The following is a 12,257-nucleotide window of genomic DNA, read 5'->3' on the forward strand; positions in this document are numbered from 1 at the left end:
TTTCATTTTTACGTGTACAGACCTGTGTGAGGGCTTATTTTGTGCGTAACAAATTTTACTTTCCCGTAATGTTATTTATTTTAACATGCCGTGTACTGCGAAGCTGACAAAAAATTCCAAATGTGGAAAAATTTTTAAAAAACGTCACGTTCTTGTGGGCTCAGTTTTTTCGACTTTGACTGTGCACTCAAAATAAAACCTCAGCTTAATTCTTTGGTTCGGTGTGATCGCGGTGATACCAAATTTATATAGGTTTTATTGTGTTTTAATACATTTTCAAAAATTAAACGAATGTGTACAAAAAAGAGAAAAATTTTTTTGCCATCTTCTGACGCTAATAACTTTTTCATACTTTGGCGCACGGAGTTGTGTGAGGTGTCATTTTTTGCGAAATGAGGCGACGTTTTCATTGTTATCATTCTGAGGTCTGTGCGACATTTTGATCATTTTTTATTTTATTTTTTATGTGATGTAAAAAGGTGTAAAAGTCGCATTTCGGACATTTGGGCGCCATTTCCCGCCTCGGAGGTCACCGCCGGCCATAACCGTTTTTATATTTTGATAGATCGGGCATTTTGGGATGCGGCGATACCTAATATGTTTGTGATTTTTACTGTTTATTATGTTTTATATCAGTTCTAGGGAAAGGGGGGTGATTTGAATTTTTAATATTTTATTAAATTTTTTTTTCTTTTTTTTTCCCACTATATCGTAGACCATCTAGGGTACATTAACCCTAGATGGTCAGATCGCTCCTACCATATACTGCAATACTTCTGTATTGCAATATGGGGCATTTTTGCAGCACATTCATTACAATGAGCCACTGGCCCATTGTAACGAATCTGCAGAAGCCATTTAGCCTCAGGTCAAACGAAGACCCGAGGCCACCATGGCAACCGATCGCCGCCCCCCGGCGATCGTAACAAAGATGGCAAGCACCGTAATAAAGATGCAAGCACCGACCGCGGTTATTAGCGGTGGGGGTTTTCTGCAATATGCAAAAACCCCCACCCTTGTATGAAGAGGACTCAGCCCGTGAGCCCTCTTCATACTCTCCTTATACCTCTGCGCCGTAGAGCTACGGCGCAGAGTGTTAAGGGGTTAATAAATCGTCAAAAACTCCTCTCTGGCATTTAAGGTCAAAAGACTGGAAGAGTCTGACAATAACAATTATGACAACCTCAAAGGGTATAATACAGTATAATACATCCCTTGGAGCCCATTTTTGCTAACTGCTCATTAACATAATTTTAAAGTTGATTTTTAAAGTTGCAGGTACATGACAAGAAAGGGCATAACTAAGTATATGCTAAAGTTGCAACTCAAACGTTTGACATAGCCAAGATAATCGAACATGAAGCTACCATCATTTTATAGAAAAAGCTGTGGTGAATGACGAGATATGGAGCCTGCAAGCCAAAAGTTCAAAACATTGTTACTCTTTTGCTTATCAGTGTACAATAATCAATGCAGGAGGAGATCTGTATTCATTATAATTTGGGAGAAGGGCACTGCATATATAACACTGTATATATAATTAATTTTGGCAGGCTGCACTATGTTTAACAAATTAAAAAATAGAATAATCACTGATTTGTCCATGCAAAAAAAAATAATAAAAAGATAAAAGAAATGGAAAAAAAATGAAAACTACAAATTGGTCCACAAAAAGTAAACCCCAACACAAATATTAGTGTTTAGATGAAATACATTTTTTTATAGATTTTTTTTTTTTGTTATAAATTTAGTGCATGTAGACTGACATCACTAGAGCAATGTTATAATGTTATTTATGCAGCAATTCTTTATTATTTTCTAACATTTAAGTTCATACCATTGCTTTCCCGAGTTGGATTTTCAAGAACTTTTTTCAGGTCACTTTCTTTCTTGAAGATTTCCCTAAACTTAACTGCACGAGTGAAATAGGACACTGTGAGCTCTAAGGCATTAATATACCTGCAAGAAAAGGTATAGGTCACATATTTATTCATTTTTGCAAAAATAATAAATGTAACCCTAACCAAGGGACACCATGCTAGACTTTTTTTGTAGCACTGTAAATTATGGAAGGGTTATCCCCATTCCATAGGAAGTAAATTGATCACACTTCTAGAGAACAAGGGTAAACTAAATCTCTATGACTAACAAAGGTAAACTAAATCTCTATGACTCCTTCTTGCAACTGGGTTGAATGGACAGGCGACCATGTGTTCTTTTGGCCTTCAAAAGCCAGTATACATCAGCATACAGTATAACACAGCACAGCTGTCACATATATAAAAGAAAAATAGGCCTTGTGATAAAGGGGTATGGCCTGCGGGAAAAGTAAAAAATTCTGGCGCACAGTTTAGACCAACTAAAACTAGATCTAAAGTAGGAACTGACAGTCTTATCCCCTTAACGACTTGGCCCATTTTTCACTCCCCACCTTCAAAAATCTATAACTTTTTAATTTTTCCATGTACATTGCTGTGTGATGGCTTATTTTCTACGTAACAAATTGCACTTCATAGTGACGGTATTTAATATTCCATGCCGTGTACTGGGAAGCGGGAATAATATTCCAAATGCAGTGAAAATGTTGAAAAAACACATTTGTAATGTTTTCTTGTGGGCTTGGATTTTTACAGCTTTCACTGTGCGCCCCAAATGTCTACTTTATTCTTTAAGTAAATATGATCACATGGATACCAAATTTGTATAGGTTTTATAAAGTTTTCATACATTTAAAAAAATAAAACCTCCTGTACAAAAAATGTTTTTTTTTTATTTTGCCATCTTCTGGCGCAAATAACTTTTTCATACTTTAGTGTACGGAGCTGTGGGTGGTGTAATTTTTTGCGACTTTTGATGGCGTTTTCATTGCTATCATTTTTAAGACTGTGCAACCTTTTGATCACTTTTTATTTTTTTTATATTTTTCAAAATGGCAAAAAATGCCATTTTTGACTTTGGATGCAATTTTCCGTTACAGGGTTAAACGCCGTGAAAAACTGTTATTATATTTTGATAGATCAGGCATTTTCGGATGCTGCGATACCTAAAGTGCTTATGATTTTTAACTGTTTATATTTATATCATTCCTAGGGAAAGGGGGATGATTTGAATTTTTAGGTTTTTTTATTACAACTTTTTTTTTAACTTTTTTTTTACTTTTACTGTTTTTCAGACTCCCTAGGTTGTCTGATCGATTCTATCATATACTGCAGCATGGCAGTATATGGGGATTTTCCTCTTCATTCATTAAAATGTGCAATTAGCACATTGTAATGAATGGGTTAAAACGAGACAGCTTCGGGCCTTCGCGAGACCTGAAGCTGTCATGGCAACCGATGACGTCACACGGAGCAGCGATCTGCGCCCATGCATTGCCATCTTATTGAAGCCCCCGGCAGCGCGACCCAGCTGGGTTATACTACACCAGAATTTATCATCACAGTGATAAATCTGGCACAGCAAAAGACAAGTTACAGACAGACCCCCTCTGCCCCTGTGAACTCTGGTGAAGCTCTATGGATGCAATGATCAGATGTAAGGTGTCTGTAATGAAGTATTATTGTTAATCCTTGTACCCCTGACAGCACAAAATTTTGAAAATCCATTTGTCACAAGGAAAAAAAAATATTTTGTCTAGAGCTACAATTATGAAATATATTACATTCAAATTCAACTTAAGAACAAACCTAAAGAACCTATCTTGTCTGTAAACCTGGAGACTGACTACATATATTAATGAATTCCACGAAGCACAGTGTAGATCAAGTCACTAAAGGGGCACAATATATATATTAATAGATTTCGATGGCACAGTAAAGATGAATAGATTCCAGGTGACACCGTATATATTAATTGATTACAGACGACGCACAGTATATATTACTTGATTACAATGGATAAACAGTATGCATTCATTGACAATGGGAGGCACACAGTGTATACTGATCGGTTATAGGGGTAACAGTGTATATTGATTAATATGGTGGCACTCAGTATATATGTATTAATTAAAGGGAACATATGTGATATATTTATTTATTACAAGTGTCCCATAATATATGAGACTGATTATAGGGACATACAGTAGACAGGGTGTAACAAAAAGGTCAGGACTGTGGAATATCTTGTGAAATACACATCGGATCAAAATACTAACAATATATAAGTCAAATATTTTTCAGAAATCTATCCATTTATACCAAACTCGGCTCCCTATTCCTCCCTACTCACTAGGAACCCCCATTTTTTTATTGTAGATTCAGATTCCTCAGAGAAAATGACAGGTCTTTTTATGGTGACAGATAGCGCTGTAATAAGAAAAAAATCTAAAATGTTTGCAAAAACTTTTAAAAAGGGAATATTTCAATAAATATCCAAAATCTCAAAATAGACATGTGCTAAATTTTCCTAAAAGCTATCCAATGTTACCAAATTCAAGCCCTTAATCCAGCTCTCTGATGTGTGAGAGGCAAGGAGGCTCACATTAAACCAGCACCCTGAAGAGAACAGAAAACTCCCATTGTAGTTGTTCCTAGGTTACAATAAATGTAGTTTCTGCTTAAAAAACTAGATTTCCCACCTCATCCCCAGGGGGTGAAAATACAGGGTGATTAACCTTATTATCAGATAGATCTTTTGAGAAACATTTTTTTTGTTTTTCTATCCTCATTTTTGAACAATTTATTTACCCATTTTGATTTTTGACAATTACAGTGCCAATGGAAATTACTTGAATAATATATAGAATCTAAATCTGTAATAAAAAAAGGGGGTTCCAATATAAAATTTCAAAGTTGCCCCACTCCCTATATATAAATTCATTATAGGAGACCTGAATTTAAATTGGGGAGCTCTGTATGTGTGTGAAGAAACTTAGGGTACTCAATATATGTATGCATGGGCCCTAGTTCTGATGCTGTATGATTAATGAACGACGCCTGGTTTTGATGCCGTATTTCTACATTGGACCTTTTTCTGATGTTGTTTTTGGACTGAGCCTGGTTCTGGTGCCGTTTTTCTGCACAAATCCCAGTTCTAGTGCTGTGCCTTTGTTCTAAGTCTAGTTCTTGAGCGGAATTTCTGCATAGAGCTGCCTTGTTCTTATAATGTACTTGTGTATAAAAAAAAAAACATTTTGGTGCTGTATTTCTGTAAAGGGTCCAGATCTGATGTTATATTTCTCTATGGAGCCTGGTTCTGGTGGTGTATTTCTATATGGATATAGGAAGGAAGGCGAGTCAGCTCACCTGAGGGCTTTGCGGTTACTTCTGGTAGATTGGAGCACAGAAACTTTGTTCCAAGTCCACAAAACACAAACACTTGTCAAGTTCTCATAGAGAGGTCATGTGATTGCAAACGTGGGTGATTTAAACACATGTACCACGCTAGGTCATGATTAAGGAATCTTTCCGAAACGCATAGAATGTGAACTGCGGTTGTGGGTTTCCTTTGTTTTGTATATAATTTTTAAATGATTGAAATAAAGAAAGTCAGTATGTTTTTATAAAAACCCTGGATCGTATTGTGAGTTGGATTATTTCTGTTTTTCGCTGATTTCTATATTGAGCTTGGATCTGGTGTGGAATTTAAATACTGAGCCTGGTGTTGTATCTATGTACTTTGCTCAGTCCTGGTGCTGTATCCATGTGTTATGCTTACTTCTGGTGATCTTTTTATGTACTGCCCAATTATAATAATTCATGGGAAGCACAATATTATAGTTTGAAGGACAAAATATCCTAATTAAAGTGTTACTGTATACGCCAAAATGAATTAGAAGCATTGTACATACTAACTGTACATACATGTGGAAGCAATTAATCTTTTTAATGTTTTTAATTTGAGTGGTAGCTGGTTATAATTGTATTATAATTCTTATGATTCATTTGTGGGGGCATTTTTGTATGCAATGACTTACGGGAGGGACACTTTTCACCTTGAGATTCACCCTGTGGAGTAAAATACCTGCATTACATGTACAAACTGGGCACAGTCTAACCCAGTATCTACCTGCCGCAGGGTTAACACAGGTTGTTTTACCATCACTTATAAATTGAAATATTAGTCACCTAATTACAATATGCATAAACATAGAAGAAATATAACAAGGGCTGCATAATGCAACACGTACCTTTTGTTACACTTTGTGCACCTGCTTAATAAAATAATACTTAACCTAAAATTATCCTTTCTAATTGTCACTAAGAAAGCTACAATGCAAGTAGGCTGCCCCTGAATGGGGGGGGGGGGGCGGCAATGGTTTCAAACCAGTATTGCACATATTTATATAATACATAGAAGAAAAACAGCTAGGCCTCAACTTGGGCCGGAGACAACTACTGTAGTAGCAGAGACAGTGCTGAGAAAGAGAAGGTGAAAGCGAAAAAGGAATGACATAAAGACCAGGGGATGGGGGAAGAGGTGAGCGCAACTATACACACTTATCCAGGGTTATGAAGTGGATTAACAGCAGCCACCCAAAGAGAGGATTTTTTTTTAAGATGGGGAAGTGATTACAGTCACAGTCACAATTGAGTTTCAACACTTAATATCTGAACAGAATTTAATTATTCAAGTTTGTTTCTTTTATATTTTTACTTACCAATAGCAGGATTCTGTGTTATCCTCTTTTTTGTATATATATACAGTATTCCATTCCGTTTTGATTCCAGACTCTTTGTATTTCCAAAACTCATAAAAAAAGTATGTTATCTTCCTGGCTGGCATTAAAATGCGTGTGAGAAATTGTTTGTAGTCACATGACAAACCAAAGCTTCCTGCTGAAATTACGGGAAGAGCAAATATATCTTTCAACCTGTTGAGAACATCAGAGAAACCGGGCTAGAATTGTTGCATTTATTTTAGGGTCTGTTCCAACTTTATTTTGGAAGTATTTTAAGGTTTAGTCTGGATTTTTTGTTTTTTGTTTGGTAATTTAATATTTATTTGATGTTTTAAAAAGAAGTTAGCACAATTTTTTTTTTTATTAAGCCCAGATAGTAAAATAATGAGATGCTGTACAGTCTCATGGCCATAGGCAATAATAAATTGTGGATGACTCAGTTACCTCTATAGCAAATGGATGGGATGTGACATTATCCATTGACTATGGTATTTTCCACACAAACGCTCAAAGCATCTGGGTAGAAAATTACGCAGTGATATTTAACGGCCAGGAGAAGTCACTATTTTCTACCCAATGCAAAGCAGTTGAAGCTGCTGTTATAATATTTTGGGAGACTTAACATGTTGATAATTTCATTTATGATTTTTATATGTGCTCTAGATAAAGGGGAGGATTTTTATTTTCATGATTTACCGTATCTTTCATATTGTTTGAACATTTTTTTTTAATCTGTATTTCAGGCTCACATCTCATGTAATAAACTGCAATTTACTACTACCTGGCAGGGTGTAATAGAGAATTTATAATGAAAGGCTTGGGAACTTCACTGCCAGCTATCGTCACCTCTTCATTAAACTGTTTCGCTGCTGTTTGGATTAGGGTGGTTTCACACTGGCATTTTTTTTTTCACATACCGTATTTTTTGGGGCCATTAGGCGCACCGGAATATAAGGCGCAACAGTCCGATGCGCCTTATATATGTAATAATTCCATATATAAGGCGCATCGGACTATAAGGCGCTGGGTCGGGGGCGTGGCGGAGGTCCGGGGGCGGAGCGGAGACCCGACGGGACGCGACGCCGAGAAGAGACGCGGCGACGCGGGGAAGGTGAGTGGGGAAGGTGAGGGGGAGGTGGAGGAGGGCAGCGGACCATACTTACATAGGTCCCCGCTACCGGAGACAGCAGATCTCCAGCAGGAACTGCAGACCACGCGGCAGAAGTTGTTCGTGCCGCGTGGTCTGCAGTTCCCGCTGGAGATCTGCTGTCTCCGGTAGCAGGGACCTATGTAAGTAGGGTCCGCTGCCTTCATATAGGGCGCACCGGACTATAAGGCGCACTTTGGATTTCCAAGGAAATCCAAGGCTTTTAAGTGCGCCTTATAGTCCGGAAAATACGGTAAGTGATTTTTTACTGAACCCATTTTGGCTCATGGACACATACAGATTGCTTTTCTCTACCTGGCCTTGGCGATTTTTCAATGGGCTCCATCAGATTTTTCAATCAGTGATCAGTTTAGAACCTGTTCTAGTGAAAAAACTGAAAAAAAGCCTATTGAAAAAAATGGTGAAAAATCACTGAAGCCAGGAAGAGAAAACTAATTTGTATGTGTCCATAAGCTAAAATGGGTTCAGTGAAAAATCACTGATGTGAAAAAACACCAATGTGAAACCACCCTTAGACTGTAGATAGAACTTAAATGGTCAACAAAGCCTGATTTGTTCTATCACTGATCATGGCTGTTAGCAGCAGGTGCATTCTCTATACATTATAGCAGATACCCACTCTAAAAACCTTAGAGATAATTTAATTGAATGCGACCACTTATCAAATAAATATAATCTTATTAACTAGAAAAGGTCATATAATTTGGCAGTAGAAAGGACTTACGGTATTTGAAATAAAAATGTCATATGCAATTTAAAAAAACAAATACAGGGCTCTCTGGCAGGAAACCATTTTATTGTACAAAGTATATTTGTGATCAGTACATTTGTAGGGAATTCAAGTATTGGTATGAATGCAATTTCCGATAATACTCTGTTTCACTTGCCGTGGTCATGTGCATTATGAACGCAACGCTAGTGCAAAGAGGTGGGGGGGGAGGGGACTGGCGGGCCTTGGCCGATTGCTTATGCACTTTCAGGGAAACGCTTGATATTGTTAACCAGTTAACAATACAAAACACCAGGGTCTGGTTACTTATCGCATGCATTTTCCTAATCGCCCACAAATAAAATAAGACATTACAGAATAACAACATGCACAGATGAGAAATAGAAATAAGGGCTCTGTCTACAAGAACTCCCAATATGCATTCAAAAATATTAGCTGTCCATGATTTTTTTGTTAAGTAGCCCTGAAAAAAATATATAAATTCTGCAACATAACCATGGGCACAAGTGTTCATACAGTGATATCAAGAAGCAGCATGCTTTTTGGGCTATTATTGTTAGATAATTTACTTACGAGAGCATCTGGTATGTGGCATATGAACACGAAGGACCAAGGATTGCACATCCTCTCTTATCCTGTAGAATAAAAAAAGCCAAAGTAGTATGTATTAAAGTATCATAAAGGAAAAGCTTTGAATGAAAACACAGGTTCATTAGGTCCAACCTATAATCTTGCAGTGCTGAAGGCAAAAGATCTATGGCAGGTGAATGGCAAATGGCCCATAGTGGGAAAAAATGCTTCCAACTATCCATGGAATACGGAACAGAAAGGTGATCATTAAGGGTCAGACTGCTGGGACCCCACTGATTATAAGAATGGTGCTCCCATTCTCACTAATGGAAGGAGTGGCAAGACAAGCATGCATCTTGCCACTCAATTCATTAGTATGACATTGTTGGAAACTGCTGAGCACAGCGCTCTGCTATCTCTGGCATTCCAAAAGACAGAGAATTTACGACATTACTATAATATTAAATTAAGTGGCAGAACACATGCTTGATTATCAATGGGGGTCCTAGCAGTCAGACCTCTAGTGATCAGTATGAGGTTCTGCGTGCTGTAGGCTGTGGGCAGTTAAAGAATTAGTCAGAAATTGGATCTTTATCTGCAACTTGCAATCTAAATTAGGTCTACAACTGCCCTTATCTCTGGTCCAAGGCAAATGATAATCCTCCACCCTCCCTCCTGCCCGCACAGCCGGCTGACCCTCCTTCCTGCCCACACAGCCGGCCGTCCTCCCCCCACAGCCCAGCGGCACAGCCGGCCACTCTCCCTCCTGCCCGCTTACAAGGCTGGCCGCCCATCCCCCATCTCTCCTCTCTCCCTGCCCCCCCCCCACGGATGACACGGCTGACTGACTCCTGTATGCCCCGTCCACCCAACGGCACAGACTCCGGAGCACCCGCCCGATCCTTCGCTCCTCCCGCTGAATGCATGTTCTGTTCTATGAATGCATGTTCTGTTCTATGTGTGCATGTTCTGTGTTGTGTATATGGTGTGCGTGGTTATTTCTCCACTTCTGGATCCGTTACAGTTTGCCTATCGGTTTGGACTATGTACTGATGATGCGTTGATCTATTTGTTGGAAAGGGTGTATTCTCATTTGGATAATGTAGGGAACACTGTCCACCTGACATTCTTTGATTTTAGTAGTGCTTTTAACTGTATTGTGCCAGAGCGCCTAGTTGAGAAATTACTAAAATTATTGGTCAGAGGAAGCTCTGTCCAGCATAGGAGTCCCTCAAGGGACAGTTTGTGGATTTCCGTAGGAACGACCAAGAGTGCTTCATCCAGAAATATATAGGACAAGTGTGTCCGAATTTTGTGACTGGTGTACTGTAAATAGCCTGCAGTTAAATCTGTCAAAAACTAAAGAGATCATAGTTGATTATTCAAGGAAAAGGAATTCCACGTTTGAACCATTGGAGGGGTTGAAATTGAACGTGATGGGGAATATAAATATCTGGGTATAATGATTGATGAAATTAAAGTGGCAATCAGACGGATTACGTTTACAGGAAGGCAACTAATAAGTTGTTTTTCCTGAGATCGCTCAGAGCCTTTTCTGTGAACACCCGCCTTTTGATTACTTTTTACGAGTCCGTGGTACTTAGTACTCTTATGTATGGGGCTTGTGCATGGGGTCCGTGTCTATCTGCTCAGGACCAATGTAAATGCAGGAAGATTATTAAAAAAGCCGAAGGCATAATTGGTGTGAAAATCAGGTGTAGGACTGAAAGATATAAAAAATCATTTGTGCCAAGTTCTATCCATCTGTTCAACACGAATAAGGGGGCTTAGATAGCATTAATTAGCAAATAATTTCTGGGTCATCATTCCATTATGAGTTTGTTTTTATTATGTATATTTTAGTATTTTTATTATATTTTACAAACCAGACTGTTATATGTTATTTGTTGTATGTCCATGGTATTCGCTCTCTCCCTACTCTTAGAGTAAATTACTCCTATATGCACACAACAACCCTATTGTTCCTACACCATCTACCTTTATTTTGTTTACTAGACCCATGTGCTGCTGCAGTCAGACCTCTGTCTAGACTAAATAACCCTATGCCTCATCACCACTGTTAAAATTAGACCCCCCCCCCTGACATGTTTCGCCATAAATATGGCATCTTCAGGGGGTAACGGGGCTGAGTTCAATGGTTATTATTGGTGATAAGGCCTAGGGCTATTTAAGCTAGACCGAGGTCCGACTGCAGCGGCATTCGGGTCTAGTACACACAAAAATTTTAGTTGTGTTTTGTTACATATATCCCAATTAAATATAGACACAGACATAGATCTGGTTTCTTAATAATTGATACAAATAAGTTGTTTTTTTTAATTCGGTCTAAGAACCTCTTCTGTTGCAGAAATGCAACATATGTGAATCTAAATATTGACTATAGGTCCAGACCACCAAAGTGGTCTCCGTCTTTCCTTCCACTTTGTTATATGGTGTGTTTGTTATATGCTGTGAGTGTATGAATATGCTGTGTTGTGTATATGTGCGCCCTGTGAGTGTATATGCTGTGTGTATGATGTGTGTGGGTGCGCTGTAAGTGTATGTGCTGTGTGTGTATATGCTGTATATACTGTACATATGTGTATGCAGCATGACTAAGTGTATACATGTAAGTATGTGTGTGTACAAGTATAGAAATGTGTGTATATGAAAGTGTATAAATGTTTGTAAATGTATAAACTTGTGTACAAATATGTATGTATATTTTAAGGCTACATTCATACGGCCATTGGGGGACGTATATATATGTTCCCCATTGGCTGGCAATGCACCTCTCCCCGCAGCAGCTCTTTCGAATGATGATGGTGATAGTGAACGTGTTGGCGGGGGCGGGAGCATTATGCAGGTACCGGGAGCGGAGGGGGGATTGCCGTCTGCAGTCCGATGTCGGCCGGCGGGGGCAGGAGCACTATACAGGTACCGGGAGTGGAGGGGGTAATGCCGGCTGCTGGCGGCAGTCCAATGTCGGCCGGCGGGGGCGGGAGCACCATACAAGTTCCGGGAGCGGAGGGGTGGGAATCGGAGGTAGGAGGTATGTGGCTGGCGGGTTGGAGCCGGCCAAAGGGTGGGTGGGAGCTTGATGCCGGCATGTGCAGCCTCTGATTGGACCAGTGGCTCCACGAGGAAGGAGAAGCCATACCTCTACC

At 39.0% G+C, this 12,257-nt stretch overlaps 1 protein-coding gene across 2 annotated transcripts in view; it reads right to left on the reverse strand.

Annotated features, from left to right (window-relative positions):
- GUCY2C (guanylate cyclase 2C) overlaps positions 1–12,257 on the reverse strand; it is a 133,855-nt gene that overhangs the window by 87,025 nt on the left and 34,573 nt on the right. For both annotated transcript variants that reach the window (XM_072127960.1, XM_072127959.1), the window contains exons 3-5: positions 9,094–9,155; positions 6,602–6,814; positions 1,838–1,959 (exon numbers count right to left, since the gene is read on the reverse strand). In XM_072127960.1, the coding sequence (XP_071984061.1) occupies positions 1,838–1,959; positions 6,602–6,814; positions 9,094–9,155 (397 nt within the window). The remainder of the gene's footprint in view (positions 1–1,837; positions 1,960–6,601; positions 6,815–9,093; positions 9,156–12,257) is intronic.

The sequence above is a fragment of the Engystomops pustulosus genome, chromosome 10, assembly GCF_040894005.1.
Source record: "Engystomops pustulosus chromosome 10, aEngPut4.maternal, whole genome shotgun sequence".
Classification (NCBI taxonomy): domain Eukaryota; kingdom Metazoa; phylum Chordata; class Amphibia; order Anura; family Leptodactylidae; genus Engystomops; species Engystomops pustulosus.